A 22,330-nucleotide genomic window follows, 5' to 3' on the forward strand; every position below is an offset into this window, starting at 1 on the left:
ACCCTGAATAATTTCAGCTGTTTCGTGTGTGTGATCATTTTTGATACAGTACAATATTTAGCATTTGGTTGTTATATTTTTAATTTTGTTATTTTGCTATAATTATGAAAGACCCAGCACCCACCTATTTTTCCAGATTTTTTTAAAAAATTTTCGTGGGGTCTAGGAAATTTTGATGTGGTTGTGTATTCATGAAGATCTAACTTAAGGGAGGAGATACAGTTAAGCACCAATTGTGCATTTATTTCAATATCACCCGAATGGGTACTGCTACTAAAAAAGACCTGGGTATGAATTTCTCTCCATGTTGCAAGTGGAAGAGTTTTTTACATTTATTATTAAGCTGAACACGATGTTTGAAAAATATTATGAATAAGAATTTTCGGAATCCCATGTATTCCTTATGGGGAATCAACTTCAACATCAAGTTACGGCTAATCAAATGGAAGTTCCGACTTTTTCACTGGTGAAATGCATCTTCAAACTGCCCTCTTCCCGTTCACATCTTTTTCTATTCCATCAGAAGTTTTATATTCCCAAGAGAACGGATCAAATGATACTCCCATATGATCAATTCTTTTCTTCTTGCCTCCTGGCGGTGTTGCCAAACCTGATGGGCATAAAAGAACTAAATTTCACCTTAAATGGAGTTAATACTGACTTTTGTGGAGCTAGATTTATAGAGGCTGGATAAAGTGCCTCCTAGGATAATGTGAGTTGTCAAAGGGGGGGGGGGGAGGCATTGCTATTATCGTTAACTCTAAATTGATGACAATTTATTCTCAATAATCCACCGATGGTTGTATAAAATTGAAAATAAAGAATTCCCTGATAACAATATGTCAATTTCACGTCAAACATGGCGCTATAAAGAAATAGCTGGCGAGATAAGAGGGAGTGGGGCGACGCAGCAAGTATAACAATATCACGTCACATGCAAAAGGTATAATTATGACAACAGTTGGTCTATGTGGGCCGGAACCAGTGATGGCATCATAGTGGGGCACAGGGGTGCGCGTCCCAGTTCACAGCCAAAGGAGTGCATGAAAGAGCCAGATCCGGCTCGAAGAGAGCTAAGTTTACATACTGCCACGGACGGAAGAGCGTGGGAAGAGTCTCGTGGAGACTGTATCGCATGCCCTTAAGGTGTCAATTATACTTCAAGCGATAAGCACTGTATAATCTTACATTATTTATTGAACTCCAAAATGCCATTAAACATTTTTCAACCAACTCCATATATAAATACAAAACACAGTCTTTTACTAGAAACATATTTCCCTTTTCAAAGGTCTTATAAAATGTTTGGCTCTTTACACTCTTTGAATTGCAGTGACACACACGACGGCGGTGTGGAGATCCTTTTTGTGAATTTTTGTGCCCAGAGTGTACTTTGTATTCAGTCTTTTTTATTGCTCTGTTTCATATCCTACATATATTCAACTCTGAATTAGTCATCCTAAACACAAGGGCATTAGCCAAAGAATGTGTGTCTAGAAGTGCCAAATCTACCTTTTTATGATTTTAATGTGACATCATCATTACATTTCCATTTACTGCACATAACTTTTTTGTTTTCTGTGTGTTGTTTATTTTTTGATATTCCCCTTTCCTCCTCACACATGTCGTGATCATGAATTGAATGCATATGTATTATTCCTTTGCAGAAGACTTCAATGTTGGCATAGCCGTCACTTTCTGCACCTTTATCATTACCCTTCTGATGGTGTACGGAGCAGTGAAAGGAAAGCCTTCCTATCTTATGCCATTTTTCTGTTTGCAAGTTTTTGACTTCTGCATTTCAAGGTAAGTGTAAAGAATTTTCTATTTTATTCTCTGCATTTGTATAATGTAGGTTCGGAAGCTACCAGATATTTTGGAGGTGAAAACACACTTGCAGTGAAAAAACTGTGAATGTCTTTATTCTAACATATACATGATGTCCTAAAAGTAGGTACACGTTGCTTTCTTTCTCTCTACAGGTATGAATAGAGGCCTGCTGCATATTTCATTTTGGACAGAAATGTGAAATAACACACATTAATACTAATGTTTTCAAAAGGTGTGATGTGCATTTTCCTACCATGTTTTGTTACAAAATGGTGTGAAATTAACTGCAAAAGGTGAAATAAATTCTTAACCTTTATATGGCGGAGCCTTGCGCACCTGAATTTTATTTTTAAGCTGATGCCTTTTCAAACTTGCTGCGAAGTACAAAAAAATCGTAGCTTGAGAATTAATTGTTGTTGAGAAATTAAATTGGTTTTGTTTTCTATCTTAAAGACAGGGCTTTTAGCGGAGGTAAAATTTATACATTCCACCTCCCAATAATTACTGTAAAAGAAAGAAGAAGAAAATTGAAAATTTTCAAACCTCTAATAGACCAAAGTGAATGAAAAAAATGTAGTGTGTAGTGGTGGTACATTCCTACAACCATGCAAAGTTTAGTTGAAATCAGACGGAAACCTCTTGGCTAAAAAAATAACAACATTGTATACATCGGCAGTGTTGCCACCTTACGGAACTATTTCCTGGATTTTGCTTCTAGAGTCTGCTCTATTACTCTGGATGGACCAGATTTTGAGTGAAGCATGACAAAGGACTCCTCCATAATTGTATGTAATGCCCATGCCTCAACTTTGAAAAAGAAACTGAAATTACAGTGTTAAAAAATTAAAGAAATTATATATAATAAACACTTACGTGAGTGAGTATCATTGTTAAAACAATCTTGTAAACGATGTTTCGCAGATCTACGCTCCGCTTCTTCAAGTATTGTCAAGTCCTTATGGCATTTTTAACAGTTATGTAATTTTACGAGTACACAATAGTAGAATGAAGAAAGTCTTGGTAAACATGGGGTTGCAAACAAACTGTTTGTGAGATAATTGTGAATGTTTGGGTATGATCTCCCACTGACTTGATTGTTTGTACACATCGTATGCTTATCACTTTACAAGTGATGTGCCTGTTATGCCTCCTGTCCTGTACAGGACGTATGGTTTGTTTACAATGGCCTCTTTCGGCAGTGTTCAGTTTTAAACATGGAATCCTTGGAGTGTGCAAGGAGACAAGCATACAATATCAGGCTGTCCACTATAGGACCATGATAAAATTAAAGTATAATTCCCGGTTTTCAAGGCGAACTGTTAAAAAATTCAAGGGCACAAGCAGATGTCTTCTCTATTTTAACCTTACGTATTACCGTCTCACCACCCACACACAGTTAGTTATATTAACAATATAAATGGTCTGTGTGATTCCAATGAATCCAAAAATTCTAATTTAATTCAATGGTATACACATTAAAATATTTAATTTAAGGTCTGGACTCTTCATTTGTCATACTCAAACTCGAAATACATCTACAAACAAGTGACAAATGTTACAGGATATACTAATCTACAAAAAATTGTTAATTGTATAAGAATTTCAAACCTCAAGCGTGCCTAATCAACTTCAATATACAAGGGTCGTTCAAGGTTGACCGGAACTTTTATTTCTGCAGAGGAAATAGGTAGCAGAAGAAACACCAAACTATCTCGGTTTTTCAAAGTATTCTCCGTGCACGCCGAGGCACCGTTGCCATCGTTCTGGCAGCTCCCGAATTCCTTTGGCATAGAAAGAACATGGTTGTTGTCGTAGCCACTGGAGGACATGGCTCCGCAGTGCTTTGTCTGTCGTGAATTTCTTCCCTCCCAGATGGTCTTTAAGGGGTGCAAACAAATGATAATCACTGGGGGCTAAATCCGGACTGTAGGGGGATGGGGCAGAACTTCCCAGCGCATGTCGGCCAGAGTTGTTGTTGTCACATTGGCCGTGTGAGGGCGGGCATTGTCATGGAGAAGAATGACATTTCCAGACAACATCCCAGGTCTTTTCTTGCGAATGGACTTTCGTACAGCACCACTCAACAATGTGGAGTAATACTGGGCATTAATCGTTCTCCCTTTGTCCAGAAAATCCACATGGATAACACCCTCCATGTCCCAGAAGACACTTGCCATGATCTTTCCAGCGGACGGCTGCGTTTTGCTTCTCTTGGGGGGCGGGGAACCTTTATGCCGTCACTCCATGCTGCGTCTTTTGGTCTCTGGGGTTGAATTGTGCAACCATGTTTCATCACACGTGATGATGGATTGCAACAATTCATCACCTTCTGCTCGAAACCGATTCAGAAGCTGTTCACAGACCGTCCTGCGTGTCCACTTCTGATCGAATGTCAGCTGGCGGGGAACACCTTGCACAGATTTTGCGGAAGCGTAAGTGGTCGTGAATGATTGTCTCAACACTCCCGACACTGATATTCACCTCGGCAGCAATATCCTGCACCGCTGCTCCACAGCCACAGACACACTGCTTGCCGCCATGTTCGCTGCAACTGCTGCGCATGCGCAAAATAAGTCATGCAGGGCGCTAGTTACTAGCGAAGGAATACATTACGTCACCCGCACGTTTCATCATGATCCGGCTATTCATCGATTTTTTACGTACGAAAATCCCGGTCAACCTTGAACGACCCTTGTATCTTATCTTGCAACAACAATCTTTCGTTGTTCTGCAAAGGACACTAACAAATCAAATGGATTGACAGAATTCTGTTTTACTTCCACGGAGCTTCCTATTTCCTTAGTAAAAGTAAAGGCTAAACTGTGAAAAACTTGCCTCAGGGCATGCATAAATATGTACAAATTCAGTGGGACTTGGATTAATAATTTTTCACGTCTACAGAGAAAAATTCACGCATAATTCCCGGTGAGTAGCCAACATGTATATGAGCAAACAATCAAGTCAGTGACAAATCGTAACCATACATTCACATTTATCTTGCAAACAGTTCGTAAATGTAAAATTTCACATTGTTTTGTTGTAATTTAATGATTGCTTTTGTTATTTTCCAGTTTGACAACTGTTGGCTACTTCTGCTACCTACCAAATGTGCATCAGATCATAGAAGGAAACCCAAATATTCCATTCCGCAATGAGCTACTGAACATGGATCCCCAGTTGCTTAGTTTGTTGGTTCTTCTGGCGGTAGTGATCACAATGATGTTTAAGGTAAGTTAATTTTTCGTGATGTAATTTTTCATTACCACATGTAGGGTAGAGTATTGTGGGGCTTCTTAAAAATATTAATGGTAACAGAGCTGTAAAGAATGAACTCTTAGATACCAATGGTCTGAACCTTGACATCTCAGAAATTGATAATTTTTGTTACAGTGGTAATACCAGTAAAATTGATGAGAACTGCCAAATTTCAGATTTTTTCGGCTCTTAGTTTTTGAGTTATTGACTTTCAAAGAAGCAAAAATCCCAAACTTTGACATTTTGAAATATTTAAACAGCTGTAGCACAAAAACTATTTGACGTAGAGAGTTCAAATTGGTGTCATTCTCTTCTGGTTTTAATGAGCTTTTTAATTTGAAATGCAACATGACTGTGCGATTTGAATTTTGTAATTTTTCAGAAACTCGAAAAAATGCTTTTTTTTAAATATCAAAAACACCCCTTTTCATTTTTTTGAAAAAAATACTGTATATGTTTTGAAGACATCAATTGACTCTTTGTGTGCGAAATTTCATAATGGGACGACAATGGGTTCCTATGCAAATTATTATTTCTGTGTTGAAGTCTTCATACTAATCTATTTTATAATTTTTGGACTACAAATAATATGAAAATTTATAATATTTATCACTTTTAATATCAGGTAAGCAAATTGAATGCCAATGAAACTGCAGAATATTAGCAACTTGCTTCAGTTTTGCTTGATTTTTAGCACAACAACAACATGTATAGAAATTTGAAAGTAACAGCTTGTTGAAGGGAGACCAATGACATACATGGGCGAATGGAGGATTGTTTCCAGGGAGAGTAAAGAACAGCAGTCTGACTTCAATACCTAACATTTGGTGCTGAGTGTGACGGCATTATACAGGGTGTCATTTTAACCACTTGCCTGACACTTTATTTTCCCAAAAGTGGTCCATATTTTACACATTTTTTTTTATTGTGTGTTTGTAATGTACCGATATCGGCAATTAAGGAACAGTAATGAAATTCTATTTTTGGGGTCAAATAAGGTTACCAAACTATTCAAAAAACTTCCATAATTATTAACCCGAGTTAACTCGTACATACATGGAAAGTACTACAAATGTTTCAAAATAGCATATAAACTGCGGAAAATAAAATGTCTTCACGTTTTAATGTTGAATTCCAAAGAGACAGATCCAACAGATGAAAGAAAATCTTTTTATAATACTTTTTGCCACGCTTTGTTGGTGTGGCGTATGAAGCAATATGCTGATCAACACCACCCATTTTGTCGTTGTAATCGACCACCACTCGTGGTTTAATTTTGGCTTTGTGACTTTGTGTTACAGTCATCATTTCAACAGAATGGTTGGTTGACAACAATGTCACATCCTTCTTATCTTTCCATTTCATGACTGTCACTTTGCCGCATTGCAACCCTACTTCTTCGCCTTTCTTCAATTTGGCTGTTCTTAGAGTCTGTGGTACATCTCTCCTACTGCGTTTCAGTGTTCCAAATACATCAGCTTTTTCGAAATGAACAGATCTGCAAGTTGTGGGGAGTTATAATAATTGTCCATTGTCAAACAGTACCCCTTTCCCAACAAATCATATACCAAAGAAAATATTTTAGAAGGCGACTGTACACCACCACAACTATCTGTATCTGTCCCGTCAGTACACACACTGTCCACTGTTGTATCACTTCCACTCACATCCATTTTTCCTTCTCCTCCTCTATACTGTTGTCTAAGCTTATCGTTACTCATCTTGTTGTTCTTCACACGATGGAAAACACTAAAACATGAACAGAATGTATTCACAACACAAAAACGCTCTGTACGTTTTGACACTACACTCACAGAACGACCACAACTATGTAGTGTCATGGGAATCCGGTAGATGGCCTTCCATCTAGTGGCCAAAATGGGAATTAACACCTTTTAAAGCTCAAACGAGTCTATCCGGGTAGGCAGAAAAGTGCACTGCGGTTGCTCGATTTTAACGAGATAACTCGGGTAAATAATATGTAAAGCAAAAACAAATTCCGAGTTAACTCGGGTTAATCAGGCAAGTGGTTAATGGTGCCCACGGAACCCAGATTCGTATAGAGGACATCAAAACAAACAACTTTTCTCGTTGGTGCGTCGATTTGACGCTACAGCCGTTCAAAAAAGACCGTTTTGCCACCTGGATGCTGGCAACCCAACACATTTGATCGTATCTGTGACGTCATTTCCTGCGGCGAAATGGCACACGGCAGGGTTGCAAGTTAGAAATAAATTTTGTGAAAAATGACAAACTACCAACCACAATATTAGCTGTAAAATGAAACTAGAAACACGTCCAGAAGACCGAACATCATAGCCTACCAGCCAGAAGATCAGAAGTCATCTCCGGGGAAGGGAGACGTGAACCAATGATATGAGAATGGTGAAAAATTGTTTTCAAAATGAAGTGTCAATATTGGATTTTGTCTCAGCCTACATATCAAATATCAACAACAATAAATGTTATTGGACTTACAGCTTACATGTGGCTGTTTACGCCCAGGTACATGTCAAATATTTGCAAATCTCGTTGCAAGGTTGATATCTACAGGTTTGTGTCCATATGCCATGTGGTACTTTTGTGCTGGTAAGGGAAGTATCCGAGGTTCACGTTGTTACATTTCGGCTAAAACACGTACAACCACAGTAACGATCTAATGATGAATCAGTAGTGAATATAATGCCATGTTCACAGTTGCAAACTATTACATGTGTATTCGGTCTCATAATGCCCTGAATATACATTATATTAACCTATGTGTTGCTTACCTTTGGAATTTTGAGTTCTTTCATTTCTATTTTGTCATCTCTTCAGTGTGTCACAGCAAATATCTAACATGTAAGCTGAGACAAAATTCGATATGACCACTTCCACTTGAATTCTATTTTCATTCTACCATTTTTCGTATCGTTTGTTTACTCCGTTACATTACACAACGTGTTTTCTCATTTAATTTTACGGTACATAATGTGGCTGGTTGTAGCTATGTCATTTTTCACAGAATATGTGTGTTCCTGGCAACCCTGGAATTCATCGCCTCACGACGGGATATGACGTCACAAATGCAATCAAATGTTGTGTGTGGTTGCCAGCATTCAGGTGGCAAGATGGGCTTTTTTGAACGACTGTAGCGCCGAAACAATGCACCAACGAGAAAAATGTTACTGAGAAAAGTTTGTTTTGATGTCCTCTACACGTTTCCGTGGTCCGTGGGCGCCATTAAAATGACACCCTGTATATACACTATTTTCCCAGATATTGCTCCAATGCCAAGTGTGTTTTCAGTGGGAAGTTTAAAATTATGCGAGGTGTTGAAATAAAAATTTGTCTCGGAAACTAAAAATGATAAAAGTTACGATAAAAGTTACAAATTTTATCTCGTCTGTTTTGGTATTAAAAGCCTATGCTAAAAAAAATTAGAAAAATATCAAAATGAATTTTTTAAAAATAATAAACCCCTACGAAGGTAATTGTGAGACATGAAGGTTCAAAATGGTACCTGCCTGGGAGGCGTTCCATTCCAGGGTGGGCCCAGTCCCGTTTTCCCCATGTGGGTTTGATCGGAAAAGCCCACCTCGAAAAACCACCAAAAAATAAGTGAAAAAATGGTTGTTTTTTTTGAAAAAATGGTTGTTTTTTTTAAAAAAACTTATGTAGACTACAGTTTTGAGCTGTGTATGAAACTTACAGGAACATCATGGCATTACTTGCACTGTAATTTGACAATAAAGTTATCGAAACATAATGCATGATTTAAGATCATCGGTGGGGTGGATGGGCAAATATGGACAAGTCTTCTATTTAGTGACTATGATAACATGTTTTGGCAGCTAGAAAACTTGATAGACTGTATTGGTATAGTATTACATGTGAGTGAAATCGGAGAATGTTTCAAGATGGTGAATGAAACACTGATTTTCCCCAGTGGAGGCACATAGTGGTTCGGATTTCACTTTAAACTGTAGGTCCAGTCCCGATTAGCCTTACTGTGCACCAAGTGGACTTAAAACATCAACTCATTCAAAAACTGATTTTCCTTATGTTGCTCTTCCTTTTTCCAAAACTCTCTAGAATGTGTTGTCGGAGTTTGTGAGAAGTGATGGTAAAATCGCAAACATACATATTGCTACAGCACCTTGAATAATGTAGTATGGAAAATGGCACAGTTCTTCATACTCTGGCTGGTTCCACTCGAAAATGATCCGCTGCGATGTTGAACCCGGTGCTTGGTATTCGTCTGCTTATAATGGAAGTAAATGGAGTTTTCGCTGCAACGTCTGATTCTTTTACATGAAGCATTTCTATGAATGTGATAATTGCCATGATATTTGGTACAGTGGTCGTGAAGATATTAACGAATATTCTAGACAGTCGACCACGTCCTGTTATCGTCATACTTTCGTTAATAATACGGGAGAAAAAATACGCGTGGAATGCTCTTGGCAACTAAATTTTTGTGTATGAATTAGGTTCATTATTATTATCACAATCATCATTTCTTTTAAATATATACACACTGAAGCATTTGTATTTTGGATATTTACTGTCTCTTTTCTTCCACTTTAAACTAATCGCGGCGATGATGATAATGATTCCATGAAATGACAAGGGAAACCCCACAAAACGTTCTTAGTGGCATCAACATGAGTGTAAGGAAACTTTCAAACCAATGGGACAAGCGAAACGGGGTGTTCACACTGTCACACTAGTGACACACACTTCCAGACTGTAAAATAGCATTCAAATCACTCCACAAATATAACTGTTTCCATCAATTCACGTACCGCCTATCAAGACAAACAAATCTACATAATATATTCCAAAAACTAATAAAGCCGCATTACTTTCATAAGAAAATTAGCACCGACATTGATCACACTGCCATCTATGTTTCTCATCCGTCTGGGGAACCAGTTTCTTGGGTTGTTTTCCACACTACGTTATTCAAGGTGCTGTAATATTGCCATAAATGTAAAGCTTTTGGGTTGCAAGATAACTTGAAGAATTGGTTTCATATTGTATGAGAGAAAAATTGTTCACCATGTTTAAAAATTGTGGACAACAGACCGATTTAACATGCCTTGCAAGAGCTTTAAATTATGCTAATATTTTAGGTTACATTTTCGTAGATTAAGAACCCCAAGTTTCTTAACTGTAGGACATCACTTGAGGTTGAAGTTTTTAATAAAAACTGTAATATAGTGTGTGTTGTTTAGGAAGGGTGGGGGTAAGTTACCAATTTGGAGACCACAATAACTGCAGCAAATTTAGAGGTTTTAGCTTAAATTAATCTCAACCAAATACACCTTGGGAATGATTTTGTTTTGCATTTGTTCAAAGTATTTCTGAAGTAGCTCTAAAGTCTGATGACAGTTTGAAATCTCTGCCTAAACTACATTTTGGACATTAAGAAAGGAGACAAATATTTTAGGTCATTACTTGGACAATATTTTTTTAAAAAAATGCATGTTGGGGGCCAAATTGGGGTCACTAAGGTTTTGATCATGGAAATTGCCGTTTTCATAGAAGCCAGATATTTTGGAGGATGGATATGGTATTCCATTTGGACTAAATCAACCAAGACAATTAAATGAGTCGGACGTATAATTTTGGCATGGCATACCCGGAGGAGATATTTAAGCTTGAAACATCCAGAAAAATAATGGGAAAGACAATTGTGATATACTGTGAACAAACTGTGTAAGCAGATTCAAAAGTCTGTGTGCACGTATCGTGTGTTGTATAGTAGGTAAAGGTAAAGTTCCCATTGCATATAGCACCGTGCCATGAAGACATATTCAGGGGATGTGGTGGTAGGGCCCCACAAATTCTCGATCTTTGCTATTTTGGAGGTGATGCGATCATAACCTCACTCCATCCACCTTGAATCCCCATTGTTGCCATAGGTACCCATTGATTTGAGGCTGGGTGAGCCTCAGAGCTGTTTTATGCTGGGACAAGACCAGAAAAATTCCGACCTTAGGTCACCAACCCCGAGAATCGAACCCTGCTCTCCCTACCAAGTAGACCACCGCAGCTCAAGGATGGTATAGTATTGCTATGCTACCCTAGAAATTGATCACAAATCTATTATCTATTACACCATCCAGCAAGAGTAGAATCAAACTGTTGGTCAAATATTTTTAGTTAATTTAATCATTTGTCCCACACCGTGGCCGTGTTAAGGTATCATGCTTTGGGCTCCTGCTACGAGATGCAGGTTTGAGTCTCCAGAGGGAAGCGTAACAGCTTTTTCTCCTGAGATTTTAGCCTGCGTATGGGACCGGTGGCAACCCCCCCCTCATGAGGAAATGGGAGCTACGAATGAGTAGCATAACCCCGTCATGGAAATCTACAACAACGGGGGCTCATCGTGCTGACCACACGTTACCCCGTAATCGGGATGATCTCCCACCTTGGTGTACAATCAGGTGGGAGTGCAGCTCGCAGTCGGTAGGTAGGCCTGGGGCCTCAATGGCCTGTCGCACCACGTGTTATACATTATATTTTGTTTTGAGGTTGGCAGATCTGTTCTTACCAATGTTGGTAGCTGTTGTCATGCCGATTAATGTAGCCTCAATTGTTTTGACTAGTTTGTTTGCACGGTGACCAAGAATGACTGGCAAGGTAATGTGATCTTACACCCTGTGATTTCTTCTTATGGGGGTTTGTGAAATCACAGGTGTATGCCAACAAACCACAAACCCTTTTGGAACTGAAGGCGAAAATCATACGGGTGATTGGAGGCATCGGGACAGACATCTGCGAGAGGGTTATCAATAATTTTGTGGAGCTTATAAATGCATGCAGACTCAGTACGAGTGGACATATGCCTTTCATACGTAAACGGGAGATGTTACTGCTTACATATATGTGAAATATAACTATTTCCATGATATTTTCCCTATTTTTATTTAATTTTCTAATTCGGCATCCTATATGGAACACCCTATATATATTTATTTGTAAACATAACCTGAAAAACCCCAGTTAGCAGGTTTTTTTAAAAAAAAAAACAAAAAAAACTGGCAAATTGCTAACCCTGTTCCATTTCCATGGCAAGAATTGCACACTTGCGGTTGATACTTTGAGAAAATAATTTCTAATGTAAAAGCTGTGCTTTTGCTTCAGTGGGAAATGCCCCACCAGATATAGCGAGAATCAGACTTTACTTATTACTAAGATGCCTCAAGGCTCGTGTTGTAGCACTCAAAACATGTATCTTTGAACATTATCTGAGTCACAGTCAGTAGCGTATCGTTATAGTACACCCATATGCCCGGCACTCCCCGGTTTGTTTAAAATTTCAAAAATGCTCTAAATATAAAGTAAAACTCAACTAATTTCAAATATATGTTCGACCTTCATGGCATTATAATAGCTATTTTTCGCGATGCACTTGCAACGCTCCACTAAGAACACTCCTTCTGGCATTTCTTTTTCAATGCCTTTCCTGGCCGGACACCAGGTAGGCTTGGCGTAAAGGTTCTTTCCTGCACATCTTGAGGGAAAGCTTGGAAGCAGAATTCCTACATTTCTTCGGACCGTCTATGCCTTGCGTGTGTCGGTGTGTTTTGCACAGCGAGCTAAGACGACAGAGGTCACTGGTTCGAATCCTGGCGTGAGCATGGGTGTTCTTTGTGTGTCCCTTCATCAATATCTTATATCACTCATATTGATATTAGTGATTAACCAAAAGTGGTAGAAAAGCGAAGTAAAATAAACCAAATCAATCAGTAGTTGGATCGCCCACAACAATGACGTTTACTGTTGTTCAGAGGCGCTTGTGATTCAGGTAGGTTTTTAATGACTTGCATCATGCTCAAAAGGTATAAAACACCAGAGTTCAAAACATTTGTCGGATGGTGAGGCATCTCCTTTTCTACCTAAAACATGCATGGATGATGTTTTATTGGCTGACTTCAGGCAAATAAACAATACCTGTGGCAACTAATTCCGTAAGTAAATTATTAAGCAAAAATCCTTCCTTCGGACTTGGTGTTCCCATCCGAAATGCCCATGCTACGCCACAAAAAGCTGAAAATGCCAAATGTAGCATATGCCACATCCTAGCATTAGCTGCCTCACCTAAATTAGACACGTCACATCTTTGTGTTTAAGGTTTAAAAATAAAATTATTTCATATGAAATGTGACCATGCTCAAAAATTAATAACAGTATAAATGATTTGATCTTGGCCATTGATTCTCTCATCCTTATACGCAGGCTTACTTCATTGGAATTGTGTGGAATTGCTACAAGTACCTGACTTTACGGAATGCTGCTGCCCAAAGGACCATCCACTTCATTGATCCCGATAGCCAGTCTCTTCTTCCGGATCTCCCGGACTACGAGACTGCCATTAATGATCCTTTCTATTACAAAAAGAACCCTATGGTGGTCCCTCCTCCAGCCTACACCAGCACTGTTGACCTGACTCCCCCTCCAGCCTACAGCAATTCTGTGACCTCCACATCTGTCCCTCCGCCAGCTGCAGAAGAACAGGCAGCCACTTCTGATGCACCAGTCTCCGAAACCTCCCAACAGCAACCAAAGTCTGCCTAAGTATACTTTTTCTTATGATTTCCACTTTTTAAGTGCACAAGTTCCTTGTATAGGCTTACTTGATTTTTTGCAATAATATATATATTGTTTTAAAATTGTTTGTTCATTGTAAAAAAAAAAAAAAAAAGGAAATGTGTGTTGTTCAATGCACTTCGCTAGTTTTAAGTCGTCGTGGTAACACCTAGTCAAAATTGAATTAAACCATTAAGATACAAAATTGTTGCTTTTTGAACCCAGTGATTCTATCCTTTCTTTTTGCTTTAAATGATATTTAGTAGTTCACATGTATTTTCGTACCTGCAGAAAATAGTAAAAAAGAAAGAAAATGTAAATTTCTTGTAGGGTATTTAATGTACACGTGTATGATGATGTCGTCTGATGATTTTATCATATGGTAACATGTTATTGGTCAAATGCATGTATCAATTATTGATCAAAGAAGTCCTCTGTAAAAAGTTTGAAAATGCATTTTGCAGTACATAAGAGGCAATTTTTACAGTTCGTTTAGTATTTTTTTCATGTATAGCATTCCATTTCTAATACCCTTGCCAACAGTTAATGGTATTTACATGTGATAGAGGAAAAGAAGCAATTTTACGAAAAAAAAAAAGGGGGAAGGGTAATATTTAATATTTGTATATAATCTAGAACCTGGTAGTCAGGTGTAGCTTGGAATTATATATTGTTACCCAATAGTACTACATTAAATATTGTTGTTTGAAAGTGTACCATCATAAATTATTAAAAATTCAGCAAAATAATCACTTAATAACATTATCAAGATATTGATGACTGTCTTGAGGGTAGAAGCAAAAACTGTATACATGAATATGTCTTCGGATAGAGAACATACACAATAGATTATTCTGCTACCAAACAGATCACCCAACTTTTGTCGGAGAAAGGAGCTCAATTAGTAACCTTGACATACTGCCTCTTGACAGGTCATTATTATTTTGGTAAGTTGCTATTATTGAGTGAATAACATTTTTCTAGTTTTACTACAAAACTAAGCAATAGTTTGTATGTAGATACAGTGGGAGTTCAGTTCTGCATTTTTCAGGGCCTTAGGGCTTCAGAACTCAAAATCTGAGCTTTTGTTTCATTGGGACAGAAAATAAAGATATAATGCAGGACTGTGTGAAAATGGAGTTCCACTGTAGTTTGTTTTTCAGTATTAAGTAGTAGTTTCCTATAAAACTAAAAAGCAAGCTTTATTTTTCATGAAAATTTCTAATATTGAGATGAAAGAAGGGTATTTGCCCACTACGCAAGCTCATTGGAATGAATGGATAAGTCAGTGGGTAGTGTTTGAAAGTGGAAATTTTTAATGTAAGTCCATTGTTGAAAATAATGACAATTGTTTTCCTACACAAACTTGTCAGAATGTATTTGTAAATAGTACGTATCTGTATACAAGCTTTCCCTCCAAGAAAAACTAAAGATTAATAATAATTTTTCCAAGTTACATGAAAAAACAAACAGATGAATAAATATTGAAAATAACTGAAATTGCCCAAAGTTCAAACCATAACATTTACATTAGGAATGCACTGAAAAAGTTGTGATGTGTTGATCGAATTGCACTATAAATTGTTTGAATTATTTTCCCTCATTTTATGTATTGTTTCATGTTACAGGCACAGTTTGCACTTGTTCATTTCCATGTGAGAATATGAATTTGGGAGTGTTAATATTATTTTAGTACTAAGTACAATGTTTAGGTTTATTTTCATTGTTTATTATGAAGACAAGTATACCAAAACAGTGGAAGGAGATACTGGATAGATTAAAATATCGCAGAAGGAAGGCATTTGCATAATGCCTTCGTTGTAAATTTTGCTTTGGATTTTATGATCTGAAAGGGAAGATACGGACTGTTTTGGGCAGTTCAGAAATTAAAGGTTATATTTATTTTAATATTCAACATGAAGTAGAAAGTATACTATATTCATGTTCCATGTATGTGAATCTTGTAACATTCATGTGAAAAATATAATTGTTGATTTGGGCATTTTTGTTTTTGTATGCTTATCAATATGCTCATGTAACATGGCCTTTACTTTCAGAATAAAAGTAATAAGTTTAAATGTGCTTTCTGTACTCTTGCAAGTCCTATTTCCCATAGAATGTTGTTTTTCTTTTTTTCAACCTGCAAAGGTGAGATGTAGGGTTACGTTATTCTTTCTGCCAAGCCTTTCCATCCTATTGGTGACAGTGTTGCCATGTGGTGCCCAGCAGGAGACTTCTTTATGCTCAAGTCCCACACATGGGAAGGAATGATTTCCACATTAGCAATATGAACTGTACACTACATAGCCAAAAGTCACTGGACACCCAGATAACTAACAAGATATCTGACCTCCCCCTCTTACTCTCCGGGGCAGGTTTTCAACAAAGTTCTGGTAGATTATTTTTCAATTCGTGCTGTAGCCTCGTGAATTGTTCATGGGTGGTTGTCGGTCAAGTTGGTCTGGCACGCAACCAACACACCGGTTCATCTCATAGATATTATATGGGATTCCAGTTGGGGCTTTGAGCTAAGCACATCCACCAGATTGTCTTCAAACCATGATGCAATGGACAGGGGCAATATCGTGCTTATAAGAGAAAAGGGCCCATTCCAAACTGTTGCCACAGTGTGGGCAGCATGCTATTTTCTAAAACGTCCTCGTAAACACAACTGTTCATGTTGCCATGGACCGAAACTAATGGCCCTAGCCCTAACCAGGAAAAACAGCCCCAGACCATGATACTACTACCACATTCACTTGGGTGTTCAGTGACTTTTGGCTACATAGTGTACATGGAGTATTGAATCGACATAACTTTCAAGAGGAAAGAGAAATCACTTACGGATCCAAACTTGCCAAATTTAAAATCTAACCAGGGGTTTTGTTTGAAAAAAAAAAAAAAGAACAACACATGATAGCAGTTTTACAATAAATCTGCTTTAAACTCAAGCTTCAAAAGTGTGAATGAAATAGAATACAATATTATCAGTTGTTTGATACATTTGCTGTAATTACTTTTACAATAATCATTTATCAGTCGAGCACACATGGGAAAATAAACTGATGTACTGCACTGACTTAGTTTTAAAAAAATATTACTAGTCAACCGCATTTGTTAACAGCACTTACTGAATAAAAAAACTGCTGCTCTTAATACAATAATAAAATAATGGAAACTGGAAACAAGATTTGAAACACTTACATGCATGTTCCAAAAAGTTATGTAGACAAATCATTAACTTATTAAAAATAACATATAACCAGATGTACAAGTCTACTATGTTATCACAGTATAGTAACTATGTAAACATGTGCATCCAATAAAACTGGATTTTTTCACCCAACATGAATCAGTATGCATGTTCTTTAGCGTCTGAACATCACCCTTGCAAAATTTCAGAATTAGTTCGTCTTCACTTCCAGTGATGCAATCCCAACAATGTGCACACACTTCAAATACACACATGCTGAACCACTTCTTTCCAACTATACAAAACAATTTTCTTTTTTTTTTAGTACTTTCAACATATTAATTTGTAAGCAATTCTACTTGAGTTTTAAAGAAGTTTATACTTGTTTTTCCAGTATCCAAAAACGTCTTCACACCGTCACAGAAGATTCTGCAGTGGCATTTTCAAGCTTTTGTCTCTTGGGGTCGTCATCGTTTAGCACATTTTCACTGGAGGGAGTTCGTTTCAGTGAATTCACGGAAATCTCCTTCAGGCTTGGATTAAATTTCACAATAATTGCTGTCATATTGTCACAACCTGTTCCGTCTCCTAAGGTGTTCGGGGCTAAGCAGTGGTCAAAGAGCTGAAAATTAAATGTTCGCAGAATTAAGGAGCTGCATTAGTTATAACCAAGTTATTAAAATTTATAAAATATGTGCATTGTTTACATGCAGGGTTTCCTGGTGGGGTAAATGGTATGTATACCTTGACAGGTGTTTCATTAGGTTCAGCAACTCAAAACTGTTTCACAGGTAAAAAAAACCATGATTTAGTGATTAAAATATATTTTGCATGAACTGTATCATGTCACACAGTCAACGGAAAAAGGCCAAATTGTTGAGCAAGTTTGAGGACTCTTCAATGCAGAATATAGCATTCTTTCCACGGTTTCGTTTGAAATCCTTGGTCTATTTGATGATTTTCTTTTCTCCACACTACCCACCTGCCTAAGAAGTATCAACGGGGTTGTCTAGTTTTTCAGTTTACTTTCTCATTTCACTCCTCACACAGTCTGCAGGCAACACCACATTACACATGCAGAAGCTGTTCGAGTTGCTGAATCTAATAAAACAACTTCCAATGCATAACGTGGAAACCCTGTATATTTATGGCCATGAATGTTTCACTGATGAAAATATACAATGCTAAAAATAAATAATGATAACTGTATAGCCCTAAAAAATAGGATTATGTTATTTTCCTTTATATTTTATCACAAAATTATACAAAATAAGAATTTTAAGCTTTTGGTGCCAGATTGTCTCGATCGAGATGCTCTTAGGTAACCCTTTCAAGGTCGTAGTTTTTACGTTATATAACTTCGCTATTTTTGGCTAGAATTCCGATTTTCTATTTTCATATTGTTGTTAACACATGTAATTTAACAGAAATGATTTGTTGCACGTTTTTTTTGTTTTTTTTTTCATGAAAATGGCAGGGGAAAAGGAGACCTTTTTTCAAGGGAAAAATTTTGCCGACGAAGGAAGGCTGGCTTTGTTGTTCTTAAGCAATGAGTTTCCCTCACCCCTGGAAACTGCATTCGAAGTACGTTTGTTTATCGGTACCTGAGGTCAAAAGGAATGTTTTCCATGCAGGAGCAAGCGGGGGTTGGGGAAGAGGGGTTGTTGAAACTGCATCGTAAGAATGGAAGTTCGAGGTGAGCTGAAGAAAAGCTTTTGTTCTTAAGCACAAGTGTTTCACAAGTGGCTACAAAGGTTACCCTGCATTGTCTAAAAATGAATATACGCCGAATGTGCATAAATTTTATATCGTCAGAATCTGTGATTAATTCCCCATACAACGGTATATCATTCATCTCTCTAGGGCAATTAGCCTCTGAGCTTTAGTTATTTCAATGTAACCCTGCATTTTGCTGAAATCCAAAGCTTGTGACAGTGGCGAGCAGGCCTTTCCTTTCGGGGGTACAACTCGCCTTACATATGATAATGACGCAAATATTTTTCTGTTTCTTCATGCCAGCGATAATTTCTATGTGCACGTTAACCTTTTCATGTCCTTTTTTTTGGGGGAAGGGGATTTTTAAAAAAAAAACTTTTTGGGGGGATTCCCCCTCCCCTCTTCATATATATGCCGACTGTGCATAATTTGTATATTGTCTGAATCTGTGATTCATTCTGCGTACAACAGTATATCATTCATCTCTCTAGGGCAATTAGCCCCTGAGGTACAGTCATCTCAAGGTAATGCTGCATTTTGAATCTTGAATCAGTGGTGTGCTGACCATTCCTTTTGGGGGTACAACTCGCGTTACATATTGGTCATATGATGATAATGCAAATATTTTTGTATTCCTTACATGCCAGCAAAAATTTCAATGTGCATGTTGACACTCTCATGTACTTTTTTCTTGGGGGAGGGGGGAAATCCCATTTTTCCCCTGAACTTTTGGAATTTGGGGGGTTCTCCCCTCTCCCCCACCCCATATATGCCGAATTTGCATAAATTTTATATAGTCTGAATCTCTGGTTCATTCCGCGTACAACAGTATATCATTCATCTCTCTAGGGCAATTAGCCTCCGATCTACACTCATTTAATTATAACTCTGCATTTTGCTCAAAATCGGCTCTGGCACCAAAGGGACCTGTGAAAATGGCCTTGGGCTGCAAAAGGTTAAACAAGAAAACTTATTTACAAATTACCAAACCTCACTGAATTTAAAACTTGGATTGTCAACATTAATAGCTATTTAGAGTGATTTCACATTGCAAAAATGCCCCAGTATATACTGACTGAATTAAAATGTTTGGGTGCGTTGGCACATTAGGCCATTTTGCACCCTTCAATGTATGAAGGAAAGATCCCCTTATCTAAAATTCACAACAAGGGGTGTAAAAAGCCCCTTGGGAAAAATTAAAAGTGCAAGGTTGTAAAAGGACCTGCACATGAAAAAACAAAACAGATTCAAAAGTAAGAATAAACTAAAAGCTTCCTCATAGACAGTAGAAGAGATCCAGCTCTTCGCAGAAAGCTAAAACATTTGATAAAACACTGTTGCCATCTCCCAATAGGGATGACAAAACAGCTGGGAAGATTAAACGTCTGCCTAAGGAAACCAAAATCGGCACATTCAACAAGAATATGCTGAATACTTAAAACAGCATTACAAACACGACACATCGGAGGGTACAGCCCTTGCAGCAAGTGACCATGCGTTAGATGGCTGTCTAATACACACAAGTAAGAACTTCTTCTCAATGGGAGGGGACAGGGCAAGGAACATCATGAACCTATGGTGGGCTTAATAGCATGAAACTTGCTATACTGCCTATATTCTGTAAGCATCAGTTTCAGCACTGCTGTTGACCCAGATTATAAAACCCCCAGAATCAAGATGTACACACACAAACATACCTCTTCGCAGATGAGGGACAGTTTTTCTCTGCCTTCTTCAATACGCTGCCTGACAAAATCAACTACTTCTTGGCTAGACATGAAATTCCATATTCCGTCACACGCCAACACCATAAACTCATCTTGTTCTGGGTCGATTGTTAGGGTTCGGACATCAGGTAGAGCAGTGATCATTTGTTCTTTTGCAGATAAGTTTGGAGCTTGTTTGTAGGCATGATCACCTGGAAATAAATAGGAAGAATTAAACTACACTTACATCACACCTTGCTTCATGAACAGGGAACGGATTTATATTTAGTAAAAATGTACATATTTAGTTATGTTCACCAAAATATGGAGTTAAATATGGACTTAAATTTTCCATTTTACCATATTTACTCATGTATAATGCACTTTTTCTTAAATTTTTGCCCCCAAAAACTGTGGTGCGTATCATGCACGAAATAATTCGGACAACCAACATGATTGATTGATTAACTGAGTTAGTGTTTTAAATCCACTTTATGCACAGTAAGGCTAATCAGGACTGGACCTACAGTTTAAAATGGGATCTGAACCACTGTGCTATGTGCCTCCACCGGGTATCGAACCTGGGACCCTTTGATTACAAGGCAACGACAAGGACAGCCAACGTGAAACCGTACAAGGCCATTTCATGATTTTGTGACACTTGCATTGATTTTTCATGTTTACAGAACCCTACCATGTTATATCATTGCAAAGCTTGCATCACCAGATATACCCGGAAAACCTATCCTAAGCATTCCCAACTCTGGAAGAGCACTATAAACGGGGTTAACAACCTGCCTCAGGAGGAGAAGCCAACTAGCATGCCAAGGATAGAGATCGGGTCGCGAGAGCTTGACAGTGCCGGACATGGAGTATCGTCTACAGGGCTGCCCAGAGGCCAGCCAGCAGGACCAGCATCCAGGTGACCCGGAGATAAGTATCTGCCCCTTCATGGTGCTAATCCTTCTCCCTAACTTCTAATAATAACCTATTGGAGTGCTTGCCAAAATAAACTCAGTCACTTAACTATTCAATTAGTCTCTCACTGATTTAACTGCTCTACCTCTGACTCGTTGCCCGTTGGTCAACGGGTCCTGCCCTCCAAACAGAGGATGAAATCCGGTAGGACTAAGGTTTTAACGCCCCCAATTGTCTCTCCAGGGACCAGCCCTGGGACAGGAACCTTAGCTCGTAACGCTTGAATTCTGTAGTTTCTGAATATGGCAACAGTATTCCATTCAAGATGATGACACTAATGTACAATGCGGTTGAAATAAACTCATCACAAAATGAAGGGGTACTTTGGGTGAAAGAAAAGATAAGGAAAAAGGAACAAATAATTAAAATGTATTATTTGCCAAATAATATGACACACATGGAGTGTGTAAATGGCATAATGGAAGAAATATTGTGCTGCGAACTGCTAGTTTGTGGATCCTCAATGTGGCTCCTATAAATGTTACATTAGTCATGGAAAAAGTATATATTTTGAAGCTTTATTGGAAAAAGTAAAGAGGAAATGAGCAAAACCATGCATAAAAGTTTAAAGGCCATGTCCTACAATTTTTCACTTTGTGCGACACCAAGAAAAGCAGTGCCATTCTGGCGGAATTCGAACATGCACCTCCCGTCACATGGGATGCGTATTAGTGGCATTTTTGGGCGAAAAATAACAAAGTAACTTCCTGAGCACTGCAAATCCATAACATAATTTTGATCTCTCTTTCTATTACAGAATAAATAAGGTAGTTAAAAGAGTGAAATCTTTGGGATGCTAAACACAGTGGAGGGAGAGGGGGGAGGTGGCATGAGTTGGTGACTTATTGTTTAAACAAGAGGATATTCTCCTCTTGGTCCACATAGCAACAGGTGACTAATTGAATAGAAATGTTGTCATTCACTGTTGATCGCCTTAGCAATAGCTTTATGACCTACAACTAAGAAATTCATTTTTTGAACCTGGATTGTACTGTGCATTATATACGGAATATAATTGTTTGTCACTTTTCCCTATCAAAAACCAGGGTTTGCATTATTCACGCACGCGCAT

The 22,330-nt window shown here is 38.0% G+C and overlaps 2 protein-coding genes across 2 annotated transcripts in view; one reads left to right on the top strand and one right to left on the bottom strand.

Moving 5' to 3' along the window:
* The window catches only part of LOC145994225 (lysosomal-associated transmembrane protein 4A), a 35,431-nt gene extending 19,688 nt beyond the window's left edge, over positions 1-15,743 (top strand). The window contains exons 4-6 of the mRNA XM_083130324.1: positions 1,668-1,806; positions 4,902-5,058; positions 13,315-15,743. Of these exons, the coding sequence (XP_082986450.1) occupies positions 1,668-1,806; positions 4,902-5,058; positions 13,315-13,653 (635 nt within the window). The 3' untranslated portion in view covers positions 13,654-15,743. The remainder of the gene's footprint in view (positions 1-1,667; positions 1,807-4,901; positions 5,059-13,314) is intronic.
* Positions 15,744-16,584: 841 nt separating this feature from the next.
* Positions 16,585-22,330, bottom strand: part of LOC145994235 (putative protein phosphatase CG10417) — a 41,311-nt gene continuing 35,565 nt past the window's right edge. The window contains exons 6-7 of the mRNA XM_083130336.1: positions 20,272-20,492; positions 16,585-17,480 (exon numbers count right to left, since the gene is read on the bottom strand). Coding sequence (XP_082986462.1) covers positions 17,268-17,480; positions 20,272-20,492 — 434 coding nt within the window. The 3' untranslated portion in view covers positions 16,585-17,267. The remainder of the gene's footprint in view (positions 17,481-20,271; positions 20,493-22,330) is intronic.

This window comes from Lepisma saccharinum, chromosome 1, assembly GCF_977018435.1.
Source record: "Lepisma saccharinum chromosome 1, izLepSacc3.1, whole genome shotgun sequence".
In the NCBI taxonomy this organism is placed as follows: domain Eukaryota; kingdom Metazoa; phylum Arthropoda; class Insecta; order Zygentoma; family Lepismatidae; genus Lepisma; species Lepisma saccharinum.